This window comes from Chenopodium quinoa, unplaced genomic scaffold, assembly GCF_001683475.1.
Source record: "Chenopodium quinoa cultivar QQ74 unplaced genomic scaffold, ASM168347v1, whole genome shotgun sequence".
In the NCBI taxonomy this organism is placed as follows: Eukaryota; Viridiplantae; Streptophyta; class Magnoliopsida; order Caryophyllales; family Amaranthaceae; genus Chenopodium; species Chenopodium quinoa.
This window is the reverse complement of record NW_018745617.1, coordinates 2892860-2919917: the sequence shown is the minus strand read 5'-3', so window position 1 is coordinate 2919917 and position 27058 is coordinate 2892860. Positions and strand designations below refer to the sequence as shown.

Genomic DNA, 27058 nt, shown 5'->3' with positions numbered 1-27058 from the left:
TGTATCAATGAAATATTTTAAATTTTGCATATAGATTATAAATTTATCTTAAAATTCAAAAAACAATTCGCATATCGCAGCACGAGACACAAAACTAGTAACCTAAATAAAAAATACGGCTATTTCATCAAATGCCACTGAGCACTATTTCACCAAAAGCTATCACGGTTTTCAAAATTCACCAAATGCCACCCAGTTTTTATTAAATTCACCGATTGTCATTACTGACTATCAACCGTTAACTCCGTTATTCATTAGGGTTTAATTATGACACATGTCATGATATGATTAGTCCATTTATCTTAATTTTATAAAAATAAAAAAAAACCAAAAATTTTCCCCGCCACCTACCCACCACCGCCAAACCCTAGCCCCTCCCCTTATCTCGCTGGAAAACGGTCGGCCACCCCCTTAATCACAAAAAATCGGCCGCCCTTTAGCACCCCTACTGACCCACCTTCGACCCCCAAAACCACCCATGCTGCCCGCCTTGACCCCAAATTATAAACCACCAACACGAGCTTTAATCAAGCACCCTCTTCTTTCCTCCGTCGTCAAAATCGCCTCTCCTCCCTTCCCCCCCCCCCCCTCGAAATGGTCGTTTTGAAGGTGGGAGAAGGGAGGAGGGGCGTTTTTACTAGTGGTGTTTGGGGTCGGGGCAGGCTATGTGGGTGGTTTTTGGGGTGGGGGAAGCTCGTGTTGGTGGTTTATGGGGTCGGGGCAGTTTGTGTAGGAGGTTTTGGGGGTCGGCGGTGGGTCAGGTGGGGTGGCTAAAGGACCGGTCGGACGATTGTTAGTGGTTAAGGGGTGGTCGATCGTGGCGAGATAAGGGGAGGGGCTAGGGTTTGGCGGTGGTGGGTAGTTGGCTGAGAAAATTTTAGGGTTTTTTTTTTTTTTAAAATTTTTTTTTATGAATTAAGATAAATGGTCTAATCATATCATAATTAAACCTTAATAACTAACGGAGTTAATGGTCATTAGTCATTAATAGCACTTGGTGAATTTTTAAAAAATTGGGTGACATTTGATAAATCAAGAAAAGTCTTATGTCATTTGGTAAATTTTTAAACAAAAACTTTTTTATACATCCGGTTTACACTAACATTAGTGTACATCGAGCAGTATAAGAGTAACTTTTAGCTAATTTTAGGGTAACTTTTTGTCTTTTTTTGGGTAACTTTAAACATAATAAAATTTTTATATAAATCAACAACAAGAAAAGTTTTATAAAGGTAATTTAATTACATTCAATCACTAATTAATTGATTTATAGTCATTTAAAATGTGATTCTTTACTAATAAAGCGTAGATAATTTTTATTTGATTGGGTTACTTTAACGCATATTGAGATAACTTTTATTCATTTTAGGGGTAACTTTTAATCACTTTAGATTATCTTTATAATGGATGTACAATAATTATTGTACATCCGATTTTTTTTTTAAGTGTGTGATTTCTAAAATGCTCATTAACATTCAATGAAATAGCGGTAAAAAGTAAGAATTCCCAAAGTAGAGGAACAACTAAGAAGATCCACTAGAAAGCATTCCGGACATACAAAACTTTTCCGACCAGATTGGAATCTCGTTATTTTTCTGAATTTGAATCGAAGAAGATTTGCAAACTCTCTTAGGTAAAAATGTTTTATTTATTTTTTAATTGTTACTTAATTAATAACCTATAAAATAAATCAGTTGAAGGTTTAATTCTTCATAAAACCCTTCAAACCAATTCTTGGGTTTTGCTGAATTTTATGTTTGTATACAGCAGCAAAATTCTGGGTTTATTTAATTTTCTTATGTGAATTATTTGTGATTTCTTGAATCTGATATTTTCCTCTTTGAATAATTTATGGGTGTTGTTTCAATCAAATTCTTGGTTTTTGCTGTCTTTAATTTTTGTAATTCATGGCAAAATTCTGGGTTTTTATTTTATGGGTTTTTAATTTATGGGTGTTGTTTCAATCAAATTCTTGGTTTTTGCTGTCTTTAATTTTTGTAATTCATGGCAAAATTCCGGGTTTTTATTTTATATTTCATACTTCGTACTATTATTTAACTTTACTGTTGTTTAATTTTGTTGGGTTAATTACTTAATTGAATTTTGTAGTTTTCTTTTTGAATAATTTCTGGGTTTTGCAATTGATTTATTTCTTGGAAACTCTTTATCAGAAATTTTTTTGCAGCTGATTGAAGAGAGGATTTGGGCAGTGCGGCTATTTTCTTTCAATTCTGAAGAACGAATATGAAAGGAAATGGGAGCTATGTGCCACCTCCTTATATACCCCTGGGGCAGTCTGAGGAAGATTATGAAGCTTTAACTGCAGGGATCAATGATGTTAAAGCTTCTGCTTTGGTTTCAATTAGTGATGGCTCTGTGCAGTGGTCTTCTGGAATCTGTGCTTGTTGCGACGATACCCCGAGCTGTATGCTACTATCTGACTTGTGACACTTGATTAAAACACAAGGATGAGTTTGTCAAAGGTGCAATTTGAGCATATTAAAAAAAAAAAAAAAATTATTACTGAAAGATGTAGTTTAGGTGATATTTATCTTGATTTTATGCATTGTAGAGAATTAATGACTCAGTTAGATTTCTTGTATGGTGCCTTTGAAGTGAATATAAACTCTTACTTCATATATTTTAATTGATATCATTGCTCAAAATCCTTTACAAAACTCTTACTTCATATTGCCTCTGATTCGATTTAAGCTCAGCTAATGGTTTTATGCATATAGGTTTACACTTTGCAATATAAATTTACCACCAGATTAGATTATGAGGTTTCCATATATTTGGTCCTAACACATGTTTTTTGACTATATTTGATGTTCTGAGAATTGCATTACGCCATCGAGTCCCTTCTGATGTGTCTTGCTCTTGCCTATCTTGAATTAATAATCCTATCAATAAGTTTTCATTTTGGTGCCCAGTCCCTGTGTACACCATTGTTTTACTCTCTTTTTCTTTTTTTTTTTTAAAAAAACTCTAAATAATTTAAGTATTTTATTTGAGGGTTGTACATGCTACTTATTTGGATCATTGACTTGGGAATACTGCAAATCAGAGATACCTTACTTTTTCTTATTTACTCAATGCAGGTTGTATAGGTACCTTTTGCCCCTGCTATCTCTTTGCTAAGAATGCTGAGTTTCTGGGTTCTGGAACTCTGGCAGGACCTTGTGTGGTTCATTGTATGCTTTGGACCCTAGCCAGCAGTGGTTGTTTCATGTATTGTATACTTTTGGGGTTGCCTGGATGTCTTCTTTCATCTTATGCATACAACTATCGAAAGATACTTCGAACCAAGTATAATCTGCCGGTAAGTCATCTCTGCTATATTTGCTTTCTTGTCTTTATATTTCCCATACATAGGAGATGTAATTCCATAAACCTGGAGAATGCTTCTGAATTTCATCCTCGCTTCTTGTAGTTGTGTAGTGTGTATGATTATTGGAGGTTTTTATAAATTGCTGTTTTTTGCTGTCTGTTTTCAGTCACTAAATTATTCTTTTTACAATTAGTTCCTTTTGTAGAAGACATAATTTCAGGGATCGTTTGTTTAGAGAGGATTAAGGAAAAGATATGAGGAAAGGGGTAGATAAGGAAAAAACATTAAAAACTGCAAATTTCCTTGTGTGTTTGGGTTGACAAGTAAAAAGGAATCAAAGCCTACTGCAACCACCCTTTCTATGTTTCGCTATATTTTTCCTTTCTATGTTTCGCTATATTTTTTTCCACCACCAAGCCTACTCTCAATCCTCACTAGATCGTCTTCCACCACCGAACCACTCTCTCTCCTCACTCTATCTTCTTAATTTTTCTACAATCTTCTAGATCTTCACCAAAACCTTACTCCGCCACATATGGTACGAAAATACGGTTTTGGTCACAATTGTAATAATGTTCACTGTGTTATGTGAACAGAGTTGATGCATTGATCCCAGACTGTTTTGTGGTTGTCACGTGATACAAATATGATACATATGTAATTGTATGCGATTAGAGTAGTTAGAGTAGATTATTAGAGGCTAAGAGCCAATATATGGGAGACATGGGAGATTTTTCACGCTGTCTTTGAATAGTAAGTAACTTTTGAGTGAAACACAGGATGTAATGTTCAATTTAGGTATGGTACAAGTGATTCAGATGAGGGTATGAGATCACTGGTTTTCGAAATGCCCCTTATTCAACATGAAAAATCCTTTACAATGTGGCCTAACAGAAATGATACAGCTGTATTTTTGTACTATGGCAGCATCTACTATGCCAATATGCTAGATGCTGCCATCTCCATTACCGCATTGCACAATTGAGAGTTTTAGGTCCAAATCTGACCTCAAAACTCCAAAATTTGAGCATTAATGGTCAAATTCGACCATTAGTTTATTTTAATTTTTAATTTATTTATTTATTTATTTATTTTTTATTGTGGTCAGTCTTTCTAAATCTCTCTTTCTCTTATTTGCCTTTTCTCTTTCTTGGTGGTTGTGGTTGACTTTTTATTGACAAGTAAAGATCTTATTGCCAAAAAGGGAAAGTGACAGAGAAATCAAAAGCCTACAACCACCAAAACACAAACCAACACTTAACTTCCACCTTCTATGATGGGTGGAAGCAGAGCATCATTATAAGCCTACACAATAAGTCAACAACATCAATCTCTATCAGTTTCATTAAGCCTACAAGCAACATTAAAAGTTATCTCCTTGACAACCTGATCAGCAGACTTCGTGTTCTTGCCAAAATCATTGCTTCTTTGCCATTATATTCAGCATTCCTGTTACAGTGTAGCATGCGTAGAACACTTTCCCAAATTGAATAAGAGTAGCTGCAAGTAAACAACAAGTGTTGAACTGTTTCTCCACGCTTTCGACATAAAACACACTCATGATTAACTTGAATCCCCCAAGACGGAAACCTGTCATTTGTACTTGGCCTATTTTTAATAGCTAACATAGAACAGACAAACTTCTCAGACTCGCTTTATTGCAATGAATTACTGCTCTCCAATCCACTTGTTTCAAAATCACTTTTTTCCTTGAAATAAGTAATTAACTAAATATTACTCCAATCACCAGTAGCACCAGTATATTTCCTACACTCAAAGATCTTCCTCACCAATCAAGATGCAGCTTTAGGAATCTCCATGGTTAAGATGTTCCTGGATTTAATTTAATAGGAATGAATCCACTTCAACCAGAGTTTGTCTCTTTTAACCCAAAGGCCATAGCAACATGGATAAAGCAACTTTAGGATGCAAATCAATCCCAAGCAATAGGAGCCTATTCAGTGCTAGAAATATCACCAGCCCAATGCAAAGTTCTACAGATAAGTTCAATAGCTCTAATGACTTAGTCTGGCTTAAATAAGGTGCAGATGTCGATTGGAGTCTTCCAACATTAGAAAGCTTCTTAACTACCCGATGTCACCCTACTATTCTACTAATATATCTATCAGCTGGGGGTTTGCACTTTTATAGAGAGCGTTCAACTTGATAAAGGAGTACCCAAATATGTAAAGAGTAAACTTTCTTTAAAGAATGATCAATTGCTAAGCCTACGGTGGGTTCATAACGCTCTCAATTCAACAAATGCAGTAAGGTCGCTAACACATCAGAATTGCTAATTGTAATTGAAACTAAACCTCAAAAAATAAGAATTTTCGATTCAAACTCTTATTAACATGAAGGAAATTTTGACTTTTACCAAAAAAAAATCAAAAAAAAAAAAAAAAAGTTTTTAACCACCAAAAATTCTAAAACTTTTATTTTAACACAAAAAAAAAAAAAAAAAGTTTCTAAAAATTGTTTTTTTAACACCTAACGTCAAAAAACTGTTAAATCTAACGATTTTAAAATAAAATTTCTTTGAATTTCGTGTGCAAAACATGTTATTCTTAGGTTTAGGGGGGCATTTTGAACCTATAAGTCCAATTTGAGGTCAGAATTGACTAAAAATGATCGAAAATGCCTCATTTTGCGTGAAACACGCAAAATAAGACATTTCCGATCATTTTTTATCAATTTTGACCTCAAATTGGAGTCATAGGGTCAAAATGCCCCCCAAAACCCCTAAAGATCTTATTTTTGACACGAAAATCAAAGGATTAAAAAAATTTGTTAGGTTTTTTTACGACAAGTGGTAAAAAACAACTTTTAATTTTTTATTTGGTGGTAAAATATACGTTTTAGAAGTTTTGGTGGTTAAAAACCTTTTTTTTTTTTTTTTGGTTTTGTTTGTGGTAAAAGTCAAAAAATCCTAACATGAATTAATCAAACAATTAATGTGGTTGTAAGATTATCAAACTATCAATTTGAGATATCAACAATCAATAAAATCAGTAATTTCAATCAATATTCGTCATATAAACATGGATTCCCAAACATAGAAATAAAACTACTCAAGCATGAAATAAATAATTAAATTAGATGTAAGAAAGAACCTATAATTGAAAGCACTAAATTGATAAATAAAATAAAGAGAAATTAAAAAATATCAATAAATTGAAATAATAAACCTAAGAATCATCCATGGAAGAATCCGTGGAGATCTCAGAAACTTCAACGAATGTAAAATAATAAAAGGCATGAGGGAAAATAGTTCCTCTTCCTAAATTCTAATCTAAAAATAATTAAGCAAAAGAAATAAGAAAATAAAGTACATAAGCATAGCAATTGGTTAAAGGTGATGATGATGCAATGATAATCAGAAATCACACATCTAACGAGCTACGAATGCAGCAAATGTTGGGGGCAGATTCGAAGCTTGGACTTTGCGGCCATAACTTGTCGTGCGGGCATAGGGAAATTTTGCAGTCTTTTTATCTCTTCTTATAAGAAGCGTATATGGGGGTGTGACCTATCATTAACTCTTTTGCTATTTTTGGATAACAAATTAGAAGGGAAATGAAAGGGAGGGAAATAGGATGAAGGAGAAGGAAGGGAAAGTGGAGGAAATGATGAGCTCCATTTTCCCTCCAAATCTCTCCAATTTTGTAGGGATGATCTTTATTAAAGGAGGAGGGAAAATGGATCCCTCCCTCCCCCTCCCCTTCCCTCCCCCAACATATTATCCAAACAAGGAAGTTTGTCTCCCTCCCTTTCCCTTTCCCTTCCTTTCCTTCCATTTTTTGTTATCCAAACATAGCCTTCAAGTATAGTTTCTAATGCAACTTGAATCACTTCTGATGTTGTATAACTCAAGTTATGATAAAAAGAATGAACAAGGATCAATTTTTGCCACTTTTTGTAACCATTGTATAACTTCGTTATTAACTCAAATTCATTCTTGAAAGGCGCATAGCGATCGCTGTGGATGCTATTTTCATTAATCATTCATAATTTTCTCAAAATAAACATCCACGAACATTAACTCTCAAAAAAAAAAAGAAGCACAAAATGAAAAACTTATGCAAATATGACCTAAAAAGTGACTAAAAGACCTAAAATTACTATAAAAGCAGCATAAACGTGCCTCTAAATCCTATTAATATGATTCTTCAAGTGGTAAAATTAATAATTAAAATGACCTAAAAAACAACAAAAACGGAAGTGGGGGGGGGGGGATGTTGTCATGTAGCTATGTTTTACAAAATGAAGCTTTAAAAGGAAAAAATGAAGTAGGTGTTGCTAAAGTTTTCATCACACTTTGAGGTTTGAACGAGTGAATGTTTTTTTTTTTGCTATAAAGAGAGAAGTGATTGTTATGGGGACATATCGCAGCAACAAATTTTAAAAGGTTTAAAATCTCTCCTTTCCAAGTTTCCATCCACTACTTCCTCTCCCCCACCCCAAGTCAAAAGGCATGAATGGGGTGCCATCCACCTCCAGTCCACCAGTGCAAATGTGTTGCTCTTCATCTTCTCATGATGTTGATTGCACTCGGATAGGGATTAGAATAATTTATTGAATTAACTGCTATGATTAAGGCAATTGGACTTGCACTTGCAGAGGAGGAATAATGGACTTTATGTTGTCGATTAGTGATATTGTGCTGAACAATGAATATTAATTGATTAAATTCTATCAGTGTTTACTACAAATTTACTCTTGTTCCAGTTATCTTCTATTTTAGCATTTGTTTTGTCTTGTCTTTTGCTAAGATTTCTTTCAATAGCAGAGTCCCCATAGGATTCTGCTGTTTCAATATCTTTTTGATCTATAAAGAGAGAAGTGATTGTTATGGGGACATATCGCAGCAACAAATTTTAAAAGGTTTAAAATCTCTCCTTTCCAAGTTTCCATCCACTACTTCCTCTCCCCACCCCAAGTCAAAAGGCATGAATGGGGTGCCATCCACCTCCAGTCCACCAGTGCAAATGTGTTGCTCTTCATCTTCTCATGATGTTGATTGCACTCGGATAGGGATTAGAATAATTTATTGAATTAACTGCTATGATTAAGGCAATTGGACTTGCACTTGCAGAGGAGGAATAATGGACTTTATGTTGTCGATTAGTGATATTGTGCTGAACAATGAATATTAATTGATTAAATTCTATCAGTGTTTACTACAAATTTACTCTTGTTCCAGTTATCTTCTATTTTAGCATTTGTTTTGTCTTGTCTTTTGCTAAGATTTCTTTCAATAGCAGAGTCCCCATAGGATTCTGCTGTTTCAATATCTTTTTGATCTATAGGATGGTTTTAGTTTTTCCCTCAAACCTTTAGCTTCATAGTTTTAATCTTTGGTATTATTGTGACGCAGGAGGCACCCTGTGGAGATTTTGCAACTCATTTTTTTTGTCATATATGTGCCTTGTGCCAAGAATACAGGGAAATCTGTGAAAGATCTGGTGATCCCAATTATGGTGACCCTAAACGACCTGTAATTACTGCTCCGCCTGTTCAGAAAATGGAACCGCGTCCAGGAGAGTGATGCTTCGTTGTATTATCCTGGCTTGTCGGCCATGCTGCGACTCTGATTTCAAGTTATCATCAAAGAGTCCTAGGTTGTCAATGTTCTGTTTTGTAAATTGTCTAGTCTCATGTCATGGATATAAATATCTTTCTGAAAGACTTGGAGGGATTTAATCATCTTTCTCACAGACATTTGGATCTTTTTATATACTGGTAATCATAGTGGAAAATGTAACTTAAGTGTAGAAAGGGGGCTTGAATCTGTTGGACATGTACTGATGCAGAAACCGAGTTTTGTTTGAAACGATAGTAGACCAAGTCTATCATTTACTCTCTCGTATAGGATAAGTGTAATAGTTGTATTTTCATGATCACTAATGTACAACTTTGATACATTTTTATCTTTGATTATGAATTTCTTTTGTACTAAACTTTGATACACCACTTGTTTTTTACGAACTTAAAAAATACACCCCAAAATGCAAACCAATAAGTATCACCACCCCTCTCTATTTTGGCTTGTAATTTGATTGAGCAACACCTTGAAGTAGTATTACAGACCCTGATACACTTCGTTTTCGGTTCACAATTGTCATTTATTAGCTTATATTTTGAAGTTAAGTGACTTATGTCATTCAACTTAGATTAGTGGATAAGTTTTTGGTTAATAAATGTCAATTTGTGGGGGTCAAACTTTACATGAGCTAGGGCCTATTATGGTTACTTTATTTATACTTATTTTAGATCTAACTAGTTAAGATAATTTCATATAAATTAAGTGCAAGAAAAACAGGTTTTGATAATGACTACCCAAGTACAAAGTACAACTAAAATAAGTTTTAGTAAAGGAATTAAGATAAGTTCAGTTAAGTTCATATAAGTGAAAATTAGGTGAATCGAACCCACCTTAAATTTAAAATATGTACAGTGAATGACATAAAACGTCAACATTTAGATGAGAGGAGGTGATAGAGAGCGATTGTGACCAAGATGGTCAAGGGTCAACTATCCATGGTCAAGATGAGGAGGTTCAACACGGTGCTATTGAGCAAGGTGCTAAGGGATTATTCTTGTCTAAATCATTCTTCAATCCTATGCACGGTTTTAGTCCAAAGAGTTTAACAAATGGTTACACTTCCCTTAGTGTAATTAATCTTGTTGAAGGTATCTAGTACATGAGCCGTTTTTTCCAAGCTTGAAGCCACGCATGATTTATGCATTTGGGAGTTACATTGGACTGATTTTGACAGCGTGATTCAAGGCTTGTGTTGGGCGTGAATTAAGGCATTAGTTGGCTGATTATTCTACCTCTTTACTTGGGGTTTACATGTACTTAATTAGAGAGTTGTTGCTAGAATAAAGGAGCTTGAATCAAGGGTTTAAATGGGAGGTTACAAGCGTGACTCAAGGGGGTTGTTTGCATGTTTTCTTGGACGTTGAAAATGCTGTTTGAAGACCTCATGATTGCTGAACGTTTTCTCCTTAATTTAAGCATAGTTTTAAGCTTAGTTGATTAGTTTTACTTTGTTGTTATGAGGGGTTAATTGGACAGTCATATGAGCCTTTTAATCACCTTATAATTAGCATTTTATCTTGTCTTTTAATTAGGCAAGTGATGGATGATCATTAAAAATTGTAGAAGGGAATCCTATGTTCCTTTATGTAACTTATACACTACTATAAATAGTGTACTATGCATGAATGAAAAGGATCCAGAAATTTGCTTAAACACTTGTGTTTTGTTGATTAAACGTGACTTAGCAATTAGTCATTTTTAAGGTCCAAGTTTGATAACTCAAATTTGAAGAGTGCTAGTTTTGGTTGAGTGTTCCCAAACCTAGGAACTTGCGTAGTGAACGAGTGGGTTGAGTGTTCCCCATTCCTAACTACACCAAGCAAAGGGTGAGTGTTCCCCTTTGTTATATCCGAGACTAGGGTTGAGTGTTCCCCTATTCTCCCCTTCACTAATCACGATTTCACTAAGACCCCTTAAAACGTACTTTTGTAACCGAAAATGAAGAGCTCAAAATGGGGCGTTTCATATCTGGTTTGGACCAAGAATTACAAGACAAACTTGAAGGTTATACTAACCTCACGTTTGCTGAAGCTTGCAAGTTGGTGATTAAGTTCGATGCTAAGAGGAAGAAGAAGAAGCCTACTACCATTCCTCAATTGGCACGAAAACCTTCTTTTCCTACGAAGGAAGGTTCTTCCTTTAACAAACCAAGTAATCCACCAAAAAAGGACACAAAGGACGTGAAGCTAGGTGACATTGTGTGTTACAAATGTGGAGGACGAGGTCATTACAAGAAGGATTGTCCTAATACTAGGGCGTTAACCATACAAGAGGTTAAGCTCATGGCCACTCAAAACATCAACTGGGATGAGTTTGAGGAGGGGGAAGAAGAAGTTGAAGATGATTGTGATGATTGCATTGCCGAGCCAGAGGAGAAGACTAGCCTCGTGATTAGGAGGGCCTTACAAGCACGTGTGGAAGAGGATGCTGCCCCCCAACGACAACACATTTTCATCACCCGTTGTAAAATTGGTGACGAGGTATGTGATTTGATTATTGATGGAGGAAGTGAGGCTAATACCGTGTCTAAGACCCTAGTATCTAAACTTGGTCTTACGACTACTAATCATCCACAACCTTACAAATTAAGTTGGTTAGATTCTAATGCTAGCACTGGGGTTAGGAAGCAATGCATGGTTTCTTTTTGTATTGGTTCGTATTGTGATTCTATATTATGTGATGTTGTGTCTATGGATGCTTGTCATATTCTACTTGGTAGGCCTTGGCAAACTGATAAAAGATCTATACATGATGGGTATCACAACACGTATACCATAGTCCATGAAGGGAGGAAGAAAAAACTACACCCTTTACCACCCCCACGGTTTTCACCATCACAAACACCCCAAAAAGAAGTATCCTTGTTGTCTCTTAAAGAGTTTGAAAGGGAGTTAGATGGTGAGGGAGAGTTGTTCATACTATACTCCAAAGAAACCCACGAAAATTTTGTTGTTCAAAATCCTAAGTTAGCCCAATTGATTAAGGATTTTGAGGACGTTTTTCCGAATGAATTACCTAAAGAACTACCACCCATACGTGGAATTGAGCATCAAATTGATCTCATTCCCGGAGCACCTTTGCCAAATAAGCCAGCCTATAGGTGTAACCCTTTAGAAACTAAGGAATTACAACGTCAAATTGAAGAGCTAATGGGGATGGGTTATGTGCGTGAGTCCATGAGTCCATGTGCCGTTCCTGCTTTGTTGGTCCCTAAGAAAGATGGTACTTGGAGAATGTGTATTGATAGTAGAGCCGTTAATAACATTACTATCAAGTACAGGTTTCCAATTCCAAGGCTTGATGACATGCTTGATGAGTTAAGTGGTTCCAAGGTCTTCTCAAAGGTAGACTTGAGAAGTGGGTATCATCAAATTCGCATGAGAGAAGGGGATGAATGGAAAACCGCGTTCAAGACAAAGCATGGGTTGTATGAGTGGCTCGTCATGCCATTTGGCCTTACAAATGCCCCTAGCACGTTCATGAGATTAATGAATGAGGTGCTAAGGCCATTTCTTGGCAAGTTCGTGGTAGTATACTTGGATGACATTCTCATTTATTCACGTGATGAAGAATCTCATTTTGATCATCTTTTCCAAGTATTTTCTGTTTTGAGGCAAGAAAAATTGTATGGGAAACTAGAAAAATGTGATTTTTTATTGTATGAAGTCATGTTTCTTGGTTACATAGTTTCAGGTGATGGCGTGAAGGTGGATCCTAGCAAAATTGAAGCAATCCAATCATGGCCTAGTCCAAGGACACTCACGGAAGTTCGTTCATTTCATGGACTTGCCTCCTTCTATAGAAGATTCATCAAGAATTTTAGCACACTCATGTCTCCCATCACCGAGTGTACTAAGAAAGGCGTGTTTGAATGGACACCCCAAGCTCAAAGGGCGTTTGAAGAAGTCAAGAAGAAGATGTGCAACACACCCATCTTAGCACTTCCGGATTTTTCCAAACCATTTGAGGTTGAATGTGACGCAAGTGGAAAGGGTATTGGTGCCGTATTGATTCAAGGTGGGCGTCCCATTGCTTACTTTAGTGAGAAGATGAGTCAAGGCAAGTTGAATTACTCCACCTATGATAAAGAGTTCTATGCTATGGTAAGAGCTCTAGATCATTGGTCACATTACTTGAGGCCACAACCTTTCATATTGCATTCCGATCATGAATCCTTGAGGTTCATACATGGCCAAAAGAAGCTGAATGCAAGACATGCAAAGTGGGTCGAATTCTTGCAAACATTTAACTTTTCCTCTAAATACAAGAGTGGGAAAGCTAATGTGGTTGCGGATGCCTTATCTCGAAGGCATAATTTGCTTGGAATGGTTGAAGCAAAGGTACTTGGGTTCGATTTGATCAAAGAATACTATCAAGAAGATGATGAACTCAAAAGGATAATTGATAACTGTGTCCAGGGAGTCTATGATCTGTTTTCCTTACATAATGGTTTTCTTTTTAAAGGAAATAGATTATGTATTCCAAAATGTCCCATTAGAAGTTTGTTGATACATGAAGCTCATGGGGGAGGGCTAGCTGGTCACGTTGGTATTCACAAGACAGTGGAGCTTCTCCAAGCTCACTTTTATTGGCCGAAAATGTTAGCCACGGTTCATCATGTGGTGAGTCGTTGTTCTACTTGTCAAAGAGCAAAGATGGTGTTTCATAAAGGTCTCTACAAGCCCTTACCAATTCCCGAGAGACCTTGGGAAGATGTTAGTATGGATTTTATTGTAGCTTTGCCAAGAACTCAAAGAGGCAAGGATTCAATAATGGTGGTGGTTGATCGGTTTTCAAAAATGGCTCATTTCATTCCTTGCCATAAAACTGAAGATGCAGTAAAAGTGGCTAAGTTATACTTCGAAGAAGTGGTTCGTTTTCATGGGGTGCCACGCACCATTGTGTCGGATCGTGACACTAAGTTCCTAAGTCATTTTTGGAAGTCTATATGGCGTTTGATGGGAACTAAGTTATTGTTTTCTACCTCACATCATCCACAAACCGATGGTCAAACGGAGGTGGTGAATAGGATACTTGGTTCGTTGCTTAGGGCTTTGGTAAGCAAAAGTACCAAAGATTGGGATAATAAGCTTGCTCATGCCGAGTTTGCTTATAATAGGACACCTAGTGCTACTACGAAGTACTCTCCTTTTGAAGTAGTATATGGCGTTAACCCTTATGTTCCCATTGATCTTATTGCTTTGCCAAAAGACAAGTTCGTTCATGGTGGGGCAAAGGAGCAAGCCGAGTTCATGATAAAAGTCCATAAAGAAGTTCGAAGAAACATTGAAAAGGCAAATGAAATCTACAAGAAACAAGCCAACAAACGAGTTAGAAATATGAAGTCTTTTGAAGTTGGGGACTTGGTGTGGATTTACATGAGGAAAGAACGTTTTCCTAGCAAAAGGAAGAACAAGCTTATGCCAAGAGCCGAGGGTCCGTTTGAGGTCGTGGAAAGGATCAATGACAATGCATACAAAATAGATTTGGGAGGCCAATATGGTGTCTCAAGTACATTCAACATTGGTGATCTTGCTCCTTACTTTGATGATGACGAATTGAGGGCAATTCCTTTTGAAGAAGGGGAAGATGACCAAGATGGTCAAGGGTCAACTATCCATGGTCAAGATGAGGAGGTTCAACACGGTGCTATTGAGCAAGGTGCTAAGGGATTATTCTTGTCTAAATCATTCTTCAATCCTATGCACGGTTTTAGTCCAAAGAGTTTAACAAATGGTTACACTTCCCTTAGTGTAATTAATCTTGTTGAAGGTATCTAGTACATGAGCCGTTTTTCCAAGCTTGAAGCCACGCATGATTTATGCATTTGGGAGTTACATTGGACTGATTTTGACAGCGTGATTCAAGGCTTGTGTTGGGCGTGAATTAAGGCATTAGTTGGCTGATTATTCTACCTCTTTACTTGGGGTTTACATGTACTTAATTAGAGAGTTGTTGCTAGAATAAAGGAGCTTGAATCAAGGGTTTAAATGGGAGGTTACAAGCGTGACTCAAGGGGGTTGTTTGCATGTTTTCTTGGACGTTGAAAATGCTGTTTGAAGACCTCATGATTGCTGAACGTTTTCTCCTTAATTTAAGCATAGTTTTAAGCTTAGTTGATTAGTTTTACTTTGTTGTTATGAGGGGTTAATTGGACAGTCATATGAGCCTTTTAATCACCTTATAATTAGCATTTTATCTTGTCTTTTAATTAGGCAAGTGATGGATGATCATTAAAAATTGTAGAAGGGAATCCTATGTTCCTTTATGTAACTTATACACTACTATAAATAGTGTACTATGCATGAATGAAAAGGATCCAGAAATTTGCTTAAACACTTGTGTTTTGTTGATTAAACGTGACTTAGCAATTAGTCATTTTTAAGGTCCAAGTTTGATAACTCAAATTTGAAGAGTGCTAGTTTTGGTTGAGTGTTCCCAAACCTAGGAACTTGCGTAGTGAACGAGTGGGTTGAGTGTTCCCCATTCCTAACTACACCAAGCAAAGGGTGAGTGTTCCCCTTTGTTATATCCGAGACTAGGGTTGAGTGTTCCCCTATTCTCCCCTTCACTAATCACGATTTCACTAAGACCCCTTAAAACGTACTTTTGTAACAAGGTTCTCATCTTGCTTACACATCAGATTGCCACCTAGCGAGATAAGTTTTATTAAAAACTCTATAATGCAATTGGAATAATGTATTTATGGAGTTTATTTGATGTGTTTAAAGTTAGATGGATATATAGTCTAGCTTAGACCTGGCATTCCTGACCCGACCTGACCCGATTGACCTAACCCGAATGACCCGAAAGTTAACCCGAAAATGACCCAAACCCGACCCGGTCTGAACCCGACCCGAAATGGAGTTGACCTAAACATGACCTAATGACCCGAATTAACCCAACCTGAATGACCTGACCCGAAACCCGAACTTGACCCGACTCGAAATGACCCGACCCGATTTTAACCCGAATTAATTGACCCGAATTGACCCGACCCAAATTGACCCGAATCCTACACTGAATAGGGGTGAAATGGTGAATTACTTAGTTTAGGGATTCTTTCTTCCCTAAGTAATAGGTACTCACGATTTTTTTTATATTTTTTAACTTTACTTTATTTTTCCAACTATTTTTGTAAGGGAATTTATTTAGATGACCTGATACAAACTTGACCCGAATTGACCCGAAAATTAATCCTATAAATTGACTCGACCCGAATTGATCCAACCCCAATAGACACGACCTGAACTTGACCCGACCCGAACTTGACCCGAAGTGATGATCTGAACTTGATCCGAAATCCGAATTGACCGGAACCCGACCCGAACATCTGCTGACCCGAACTTGACCCGACCAAAATTGACTCGATCCAAACCCGACCCGAATGACCCGTTTGCCAGGTCTAGTCTAGCTGCTATGACTTTTTTTCACTTAGGTTTTTTGTTTGATTGAAATTATTTTTGTTAAAATCAAACTATTTTAACTAAATTAATTGTGAGATCGTTATATACACCCGGGTGTACTGTACACCCAAGAGTATGTTGTTCTCATTTTGATGATTTTTTTCATTTAATCATCAAATGAACAACAAAAACTAACCTTGTGTCAAGGTTAGTTGGGTGTACGGTGCACCTGACTGTATATAACAAATTCCAAAATTAATTTGATTCTACTGAACTTTTTTTTCTTTAATGACTCCCTATTATATTTGTTCTTTAATGTTATTGATTTTTGTTGATTAAAATATATTTTTACTAGAAATGAACCGAACTTATGTTTATTGAATTTAAATTATTTTTACTAAACTTGAACTATTTTTATTAAAATTTGAATAAAGTGAAGATAACACGACTTACTTTGATCACTAACTTTCTATGTGATTGACCATTCAGTTAGTACGTGTTACAGAAGTTAATTTGTTAGGATTATAAGGGTTACTTTGTTAGGGTTATAAGGGTTCTATTTAGGGATGTCAACGAGACAGGGCGGGGCGGTGCGAATTTTGGCTTTCATATCCTTATCCTCACCTAACATCTCATCCCCATCCCCATCCTCATCCTCACGACGGGGCCAAAACTCATCCCATCCCTGCCGGACCCAATTCTAAAACCATTCCCGCACCACCCCCACTTGAATATCCATTCCCACCTAATGCTCACCAACGACCCGCTTAATCCCCGCCTCCCAAATACAACACTACATAATTTAGATTACAACAAAAAAAAATTCATTATTTATATTACAACTTTTTAATTTTTTTTTATATATAAAATGTAAGTACTCGGGTATATTATAATGTATTATATTTAGTACTTTATTTTACATAATTATTTACATGAAATAGTATAAATTATACAATTACTAGATAAAGCTCGTGCGATGCACGGTTTGTTTGAATTTTTAAAAATATATACTACCTCCATTTCTTATAATGTGCAACAAAGGGGTATTATTAGTGAGACATAAAATATTTCTTTGTTGCACATAATTAGAAACGGAGATAGTATATATATATATTTTTATGTATGTGCTAAAATTTGTTATATATTTAGATAAAATTCATAATATCAAAAGATAATATATAATATTTAATTAATTTAAACTTAAAAATCTCTTTCGCCAAATTTGCTTACATGGCATTTGAATTATTTACTTTTAAGAGAAATGAATAATCTCTTATTTTATGGGCTACAATTAAAATTTATAATCCTATGTGGCGCACTAAGAAAATAAAATCCTACATGACTCTCTAAAAACTTGGGAAAAAACTCCCCTTCATATATATACCTTAGATTTTTTAAAATATATAGATGAGTATGGGTGGGGATGGGCGGGTATGAAGCGGGGCGAGTGGGGCGGGTAAAACCTAAAATCCAACCCCACACACCCCATCACCCATGACGGGTATTCTTTTTATCTCCATCCCTGTTCCACCATCCGCGAAACCAAGACCTATCCCATAAAGACTTGGTCCACTGGCATTCCTAGTTCCCTTAATCCTTTGTCGGTGTTGTAGGGTTTACTTTGTTACTTAAGTTATTCAAAAACTTTAATAAGGGAAGGGATAACTTTTTCAATATTATAGGAGTAACTCCTTTTTTTTTTATTAAAAGCGGCCATACCATATGGCCAACCGAACACAGAACATGCTATTGCAGGCGGCTATCCTATTTATATATCAACTAATTAAATTTTTGTACAAACAAGATTTATATTGTATTTGAGTAAAAATTCTAGTATGGTCACTCTCACTATGACTATAGTTAATTATGATTGACTAATTTTTGCTTTTTTTTTTTAATCTTGGTCAAACCTTATTTTTAGAATTTTCCATTTTTAATTCTTTTTCATTTTTCCAAAAAATAATTATTGATTTCCAAAATTTCTTTTTTGATTTTCGAAATTATTTACTTAAAATCAGTTATTAATTAAATCCAAAAATAAGATTAAATTAAATAAATCAAAATAAAAAAAAATTCTTCGTAGTTCTTCAATGTTCTTCAAAGTTCTTCAAGTTTCTTCATCAATGGATGAAAATAACAACAAATTCATGATCTATGTCTCTTAAATTAACTCACGCTTCGGGCGGAAAATGAATACATGCCCCGATCTACACACCATGTACGATTTTTTATTTTTTTGTTTTTTTGAAATTGGAGTTCATACGCATTCGTCTGTGTGGGTTGTTTCTTAATCCTAGAATAATACATTTAAATTGAATAATTCCAATCAAGGGATGCGAAATTGGCGATTACATGTAGTTGAAAATCTTAAATATTCACTTTATCGATAATCTGGGTTCGTGAAACAAATCATGGAAGCAAACGTAAAATATCTTCTTCGAAACCTTTTTTGATCCAAAAAAATGAAGATGAAATTTTAAATTTTGTTTTTGTATTAGGTTTTCACCAATATGCTAATAGGACATTACCTATAACAAGTAGGTTTATAGTTTATTCGTCCACGACCATAAAGAATGTTATAATAATAATAATTGTTTTGAATTACATTATTTAAGACTTTAACACTTTTTATTATCAATAGAAAGTTATGACTATACACATTATAGGTCATTACATTATGAAACGATATATGCCAAACTTATGTCACAAAGTTTTTATTTAGAAATGTGATCCAACTAGTTAAATATCAATATATAAGGATAGTATCAATATATGGAATACAATTAATGATGATAAATAATTAACTATAATAACTCGATTTATTGAAGGCATGATATTTAAAATTGACATATTGTAAGATTTGTAACATAAGTTTTGTCTAGAAACTTTTATCAAATTTTGAAAGACATTTAGATTTCAATTGTTAAGTTAACCATATATATAATTGTTGAATATCTTTTTTCTTTGGAAAATAATATTATAGTATTATTTTTTGAATTCGCAAAAATCACGACCCTAGTTGATATTTAACTAGTTGAATTACATTTCTATATAAATAGTTCATGACATAAGCTTGGCTTCTATCGTTTCATAATGTAATGACCTATAATGTGCACGGTCATAACCTTTTGTTGATAATTAATATGTTAAAGTCTTCAATGTAATTCAAATCAATTATTAATAGTTAAATTTAATTGCATTGATAATATAATGAATTTCTTTGATGATAACATAAATATAATCATAAATTAAATGTCATAATCATAGCATTTAATATGATTATAATACTCTTTATGGTCGCAAACGAATAAACAGTAAAACTGTTTGTTATAGGTAATGTCCTATTAGCATATTGGTGAAAACCTAATACAAAAACAAGTTTTAAAATTTCATCTTCATTTTTTTCGATCAAACAGAATTTTGAAGAAAATATGTTACGTTATCTTCTTGAATTTTCCTGGCGAACCCACATTAACGAAAAACTTAAAATTTTTAATTTCGATTACATAAGATCTCAACTTTTGCATCCTTTGATTGAGATTGTCCAATAAAAATCTATTATTCTAGGATTAAAAACAAACCCAAATTCGCTCCGCTAGAACCTCGATTTCGGAAAATTTAAAATTTTGCATATGGTGTGTAGATCGGGTCATATTTTTAATCTTTGTTGATGTGCGATTGTGTTTGCGAGACAAAGATCATGAATTGGTGATTAATTTCATCCATGGATGAAGAACTTTGAAGAATCTTGAAAAATAACGAAGAACAATGAAGATAAAATTTTTTGATTTTTGATTGTTTTAATTAAATCTTATTTCAGATTTTATAATAAAACTGAATAATTACAAACTGTTTTTTTTTTTTGAAAAATCAAAAATTATTTTCTAGAAAAAGAAAATAATTTAAAAAATAATAAAATAAAAAAGAAGTTTGCCCAAGCATTTAAAAAAATGGAAAAATCAACCAATAGGATTCAAGAATAGTAATGGTCCTAATAAAAGTGACCATAGTAGAAACTTCCGTATTTGAGACCCATGTTAATTGAGGCTAAGAAGTAAAACTTCCCGTTTTGTTTAGTGTTTGAAGAATTGAAAATTAGCAAATACTTATGTAAATTCTCCATGTAATATTATTTGGTAATATAATATGCAAAGTTAGATTTTGAATTTTTTTTGAATTCCCCGTAGTAATTTTGGTTGTGTTTTATGATGATTAGATAAGAAGGGAAAAGGAGGGAAGAGGCGTGAACCGAAAGGAATTAGCATTTAATTATGGTCTTCTTTAATTGTTGTAATTCAATGTAATACATTTCACCTTTTAAAATTAGTGGGATGCATGAGTAAAATGTATAGGAGAAACGATTAAAAGGAAGTTTGACTCATTTAGCCGTAAAGAATTAAAAACTTGAGAACATTACCACACGAGTCAAACTTCAATCGTTATGTATTTAATACTATCAAATAAAAAGTTTGTAAAATTGTTACTTTCAACATTAGTCAATGGCGTTCAATCAAACATTAAAAGTGGTATATATACTTTGTTTCTGAAAGTTTAACTGGCTTAATGTAGAAATATAGAAAACAAAGAATTTTGTATTCATTCGGTATACAGTAAATTTAATGTGCATCTGATTATTATATACCAAAAGATACTATCTCCGATTTTTTTTAGTTGCAATTTTGAAATATTTTATATTTCTCAAATAATACCCCCAAAGTTGCAACTAAGTAGTATATTATTACAAAAGTTACCCTTAGTTATATAAAAAGAAAGGTACCCTTATTAGGAGGTGATCAACTATGACCCGATCCGCCAGAATGAAAAACAGCCGAGTTTGAGCAAGTCATTAAACATAATTTAAATAAAAAGAAGTCCGATCTGCCTGAAAAGCCCATTTAGACCAACAAGCCCGACACTTTTTAACGGGTTTGGACATGAGTTTTCTTATTAAAGCCCGGCCCAGCTCGAATTTAATCACCTCTACTTATTACCCAATTACTTTTATCTTAGAAAATTAACCTTAAACTATCAAAAGTTACTCATAAATAACAAAAGTTACTCATAGTGTCACAAAAGTTACCCATATTTCTTTCCATTCTCTTCTTGCCACACAATAAATTATTGTACACACGATTTTAAAACATTTGTCATGGCGCCCTACACTCGCCCCTCGAGTATATGTAAGTACATAATATAGTATGACCTAATTGTTTCCAAATTAATCAACTATTTACTTATATAAGTTGAATAGAACACAAAGTAACCAACGAAACCAATTGATGGGGTCTTTATTTACCTTGGCCATGAGCTCAATTCTCTTCACAAACATGGTTGTATAGTTGCATCACAAATGATCTCATGCTATCCTCAGCAGGCATGTATTAAATATCCAACAATTGTGGTACAAGACAACTAACCACTAAAACTCCCATTAAAAAGGTTGATAGAAAAGGGCTAAAAAGCGCCACAACAATGAAGGAAAGACAAACTCCTATATGCACAAGGTTTTTTTTTTGTTACCTACAGTGCTCTTTGGGCTCCACACTTTCCAACTTCCTTCCCTCACTACCTGCACGTGAGTCTCCCCTCGATCATCAACCCAACTTGATAAACCCACGTCTACTTATATTTTACTAATTAATATAGTATACTTTAAAATATAATATACCAAAGACATACTTAGGTTTAAGGTTAAGAAAGTTATTCCAATTTAATTAACTTAGTGTCTATCTATATTGAATTAGATCAACATAGCTCTAAGATAGATTCAACATAAGTAAAAATTCGAGTTTTAGAGTTTGGTTGATTCAATTTATTTTAATTTGTATCAATTTATGTGATTCAAACTTATTTGAGCTTTGTATTATCGATTGAAAGTTTTATTAATTATTTGAACTATTTATAACTTTTTTGTATAGAAACTTATGTATTTGTGAGTATGTATATATAAACTTGTTTTCATTATTGTAGAACAAGCTAGTCTAAACTAATACGTCCTCATCTTTTAAATGCAACTTACATTCTTATTGACACACACTTTGAGGAAGAGACTAAGTTATGTAAACGGAAAAATTAATTGATTATTCGGTGTTGAGTTTTTTTTTTATTATTATTAATAATAAGTAGATCGAGCTTGTTTAACCACTCTAATCAACTCCTATAAAAGCATATCAAAAAGTGTGTTACATTTAAAATAAAACGGAGGAAGTAGTATTGATAGAAGACAAAATAAGTTGTATTGATAGAAGACAAAATAAGTTGTACAGATTGAGGTCTTAATCTTGTGGTCATGTAAACTATGGGTTAGAAGTATTGAATGATTAATTATACAAAAATATACATATTGTATGTATATACTACTATATACATGTAAGCATGCATGAGTATATGCCTCATTTATGTATAATTAGCCACACTTTACTTTAGGCATTCTACAAATAATTATGAGGTTTCATAGTCATTGATAGGGAATATTTTTAAGCCGCTTTTGGATTATATGGTGCAAAATAGAGTCAACATGTCCGACATGCACATAAAATTTCGGAATTACAACTAATAACCGTTTGTAATTTGATTTTGGAAGAATAAGCATGTGCCACATGTCGTTTTATTAGAGGTCACATGTCACTTGATTTGCACTCTTTCTTCTTTTATTAGGGAGTATTTTTTTTCCTTAGCTAAGTTGAAATTTAAAAACCTTTGAAAAGATAATGATGAAGATCCATGAAGTTACAAAAAGGATATAAAAATTGTAACTTCAAATTCCACAAAAGAGGAAAATGTTGGATTTTCTTGAAGACTTCCCATATGCTATATGATCATTAGATGAACAACTACATATGTTGGTGGTTGTCATCACATTTGCTTCTACATTTTTGTCAACTATGACTATTAAACTTAGATTTTTCATCATCATATCTAGTGATGAGTGACCTAGAAATACAAAGTTTTAATTAATTACACTTAATTTGGCAAACTAATTTCGTCGAGGTCATCCATAGATAAGAATACTTCGTCCAAGCACGAAAGCTCAGTATCATTATCGCCATCATCATCATCATTCCTTCGCTCATACACCTTACAGATGACACATTTACTATAATCCTGCAATCATTCAATAAACGGATTAGGATAAATACGACTACTCCATCAATGCATATATGTTCAACCTTTTATGCATTGATTGTGAAAAACTACAAGTAGTGAAAGTTGCTCTAAACTTAATGCATATACAACATATATTGATTGTCACATTTATAATTGTATAAGAAGAGATTATAGAAATAACAGTGTTTCAAAAAAAAAAAAAAAGATTATAGAAATAACATGACTATTTCAAGCTAACTCTGAATATCGGGATCATTTTACAGTAGTCGTTTGAAAAATGACTATCGATTGCATCGTCAGTCTATATAATGTAAAAGGCGACTTACTAGCTTAGGTTGGCCTCTCTTTCTTGAGCCAGATTTACTGGTGGACCCAGAGTCAGGAAGTCTATACTCATGCATTATCCAACTGGTCCAAACATCGGCAGGCGGCTCGCCAATATGGAACACGTAATATTTCTTCATACCAACTATTTTTCTACTACTACTTGACGACATTATTGGCTCATCCATTCCCATTGGTTTCCAATATCCACTTTCAGTCACCCTATTTTGCATCTTTCTACTATAATAGTACCATTTACTTCCTTCCGAAAATGCTTTTCCTGTAAAATAATTCAATCATATTATTCTAATTTCATAATTTATAAGGGTTAATTATTGAATATGTAAATATTATGATATGTTATGTGTATATACACATTATATAACACGATGACATAGTCACAACATGTATATGATTAGTTCCGATGTTTCTTTTTATTTGATTCATTCGTAGTAACTACTTGAGTAATCTATCACTTAGAAGAGGAGAAACTATTAAGTGTCCGCGATATAATAAATATATATAGATTCAATGAACAGAGTAATGAAATTAATTAGGATGCATGCATGGGAGTATGTAATGACCTAAAAAAAGTGACGAGTTACATCATCGTTAGCTAATATATGAATCGGAATGAAAAAACATATGATCCCACATCTTGTTATTGTATATGGAAAATGGGACCTTCCAACTTTTTAAGTTGCTTCTAATTGATGATGAAAATAATAAAGTGGTGGTTTTTGTTGGTGCAAAAAATGATCAATCTGGTACAGAATAATATGATTACTCTCTTTAGTTTCAAATTTAAGAAATGCACAAAAACAAGCAAGTTGTACGGTATTACAGTTTGCATGCTGCGTATGTTACTTAGTTTATATAGTCTTAGAAAACCAGCATGTACGTCTCATTATTCTATATCCGCGACGTGTAACGTACTACATACTATAGTATGTAGTCGATCAATGTCAAATAAAAATATACTATAACATACATGAAACAAAAAATTACTTGTATTATCGGAGGGAAAATATTACATAATTAAAACTTTTTAATTATCCCATTCTTTAATGTATATCATTCAAATGACATATCTTTATTTGTATACGTAGTAGCTGGTAAAAATAAGTTAAGTTGGATTTATAATAGAAAATTGGACCATATAATCATATATGTTGAGAAGGATACAATAATATTGTTGCTACTTGCTAGCTAATGGTGTCTAAAAGATAGGAATGACATGAATAACACAAAAGAGTTATGTTTAGAAGTGCCTAGTAGACTACTTGTGTACTTTTACTCTAACTACTACACTCGTGTATATTTTGCTCAAAAAGAAAAAAAGGATTTACATTTCTTGTATGATAGATCAGATCTTGTGGTACTACCATAATATTAAATCCACTAGTAAATAACTAACCAATGAAAATAAATATATGTTATTGTATAATACTTAGCTTAATTAGCTTTATGAAAGTCCTTGTATGTTTATATTTTCATAAAAAAATAGATATGTTACCTTCCAACTCCCAAGGATGGTAAGGATAAACATCAAGATCAGGAATAACATCAGGATGGTAAGGTAAGAGGGCATCTCTACGACGAAGAAAATGAACAACAAGCTCCTCATCCGTAGGACAAAATCGAAAACCCGGAGGCAAGTTATCGCCATGATTATCATCCGCCATAACAACAAAACAACACTAATTAGAAATCGACGAAAGCAAAGAAGAAGAAGAAGAAGAAGAAGATAGTATAAAATGAGTAGTGTACGTTTAAGTGTAGATAGAAATGGTAATTAAGGAAAATAAAGGAGGTATGTATTTATATTGAAGGGTGTTTTGAGTCCACTAGGTAGTTGTGGATGATATTTAAAGGGAGAGAAAGAAGAGTGACGTGAAACAGAAGCAGCAATAAGATGGTGTGATCACGAGAGGTTGAGGAATGTCAATGTTAAATGTTAATGAAAATATAATGTTTAGATTAGGCATAACTTGGCTTTTTCTGCAAGGTTTTTTTTATTTATTTTATTTTTATTTTTATTTTTTGAGTGCTGCCAAGGCGGCGGGTAACCAATTAAACGTTGGACTATACTTTCAATTAACGGTACGTGTTTTTTAAATTTGGAGGCCAGGCCACACCAATCCAAGCTAGGGTGCTAATTAATTAATGGAAATCCAACTATAAACTTAGAGGTGTCAATTTGGATATTTAGGTTGGATTAAGTGAGATTAATTTAAGACTGGTCTATTTTACATTTGAATTATGCTAAATTATTATGTCTATACAAGTTGAAATTTGAATCAAGTTATGTTCGGATCATTTCATATTAGGTCGGTCGAGTTAGTTTTTAACACCGCTTTATATATTGATATATTACCTTCGTATTATAATACTCTTCACTTTTTCATGTTTGTTGATGTGAAAGTTTTTATCTTAAAATGTGTGAGTTTAATAATACTCTTAATATATTCTTTTTAATGTTAATTATAAATGTTGGTTAAAGCAGTGTTTGTGACTAATGTTTAAATAGAGAATATATTTGAAGATTATGAAATGTAAATAGTATAAATTTTATATCAATCTAGTCAAAAAGTTGGACTTATCTTTGAAGAAGTTGCCTTGTTGTTTTTAAAGTTGGTATTTAAATACCTTGAGTTACACTTTAAAATATTGGTTACTTAAACATATAATTAGAGGATAGCTCAAACGTGATTGCTTAATGGCATGTTAAAGAATAACTTATGAAAGTTATTATCGAATGGGTGAACGATATTGTGGACCAAATCCATTTTATTAAATAATAATATTCACAAATATTGAGAAAAAAAGAAAAAGCCTTTTTTTTTTAGTCTTAGAGAGTTAGAGTAGGCATTAGACAGTAGACTTCCTATGTTTACCTGTAAAGGTGAGATTGGGATTTATTTTGCAATTTCTGAGATTGACATCTTATTGTACTTTACATTAGTACAACTAAGTAACTAACGTATTTGTTAAGTAATTATTTTCTAGTAATCAACATAGTTTTATCAGTTTGGCAAATTTTTCTTGTCTGAATTAAGGATTCGTCAGATTTCATGTTCAATTATAAAGTAACAGAAAAAAAAATTAATATTGGTCAGCTTTGCTTTGCTTTTGCTGATGTTATAAGTTAGAACTAAATTACAAAGTTACAACCAATTGACTGTCCAAAATTGACATGACTCAAAATCCTACCCTAATCAGATCTTAAATTATTCTATTTTTAGAAGAAATTTATATTAATGTGAGCTAATATTAATAGACGAT

General features: G+C 33.7%; 2 protein-coding genes across 3 annotated transcripts; one reads left to right on the top strand and one right to left on the bottom strand.

Annotated features, from left to right (window-relative positions):
• The first annotated feature begins 1462 nt into the window (after positions 1 to 1462).
• LOC110716605 (protein PLANT CADMIUM RESISTANCE 10-like) lies at positions 1463 to 9275 on the top strand. Of its 2 annotated transcripts, none has more exons than XM_021895237.1 (4): positions 1463 to 1633; positions 2186 to 2425; positions 3102 to 3322; positions 8709 to 9275. In XM_021895237.1, the coding sequence occupies exons 2-4, from the start codon at positions 2245 to 2247 to the stop codon at positions 8877 to 8879; spliced, it is 573 nt and encodes a 190-aa protein (XP_021750929.1). In that variant the 5' UTR covers positions 1463 to 1633; positions 2186 to 2244; the 3' UTR covers positions 8880 to 9275. The 2 variants fall into 2 exon arrangements, with proteins under 2 accessions (XP_021750929.1, XP_021750928.1); XM_021895236.1 differs by having other exon boundaries at positions 2172 to 2425.
• Positions 9276 to 23083: 13808 nt separating this feature from the next.
• On the bottom strand, positions 23084 to 25969 carry LOC110716649 (NAC domain-containing protein 104-like). Its single transcript, XM_021895296.1, has 3 exons — positions 25290 to 25969; positions 23776 to 24053; positions 23084 to 23446 (listed from the first exon to the last, which is right to left on the bottom strand). The coding sequence occupies exons 1-3, from the start codon at positions 25456 to 25458 to the stop codon at positions 23306 to 23308; spliced, it is 588 nt and encodes a 195-aa protein (XP_021750988.1). The 5' UTR covers positions 25459 to 25969; the 3' UTR covers positions 23084 to 23305.
• Between the last annotated feature and the right edge of the window lie 1089 nt (positions 25970 to 27058).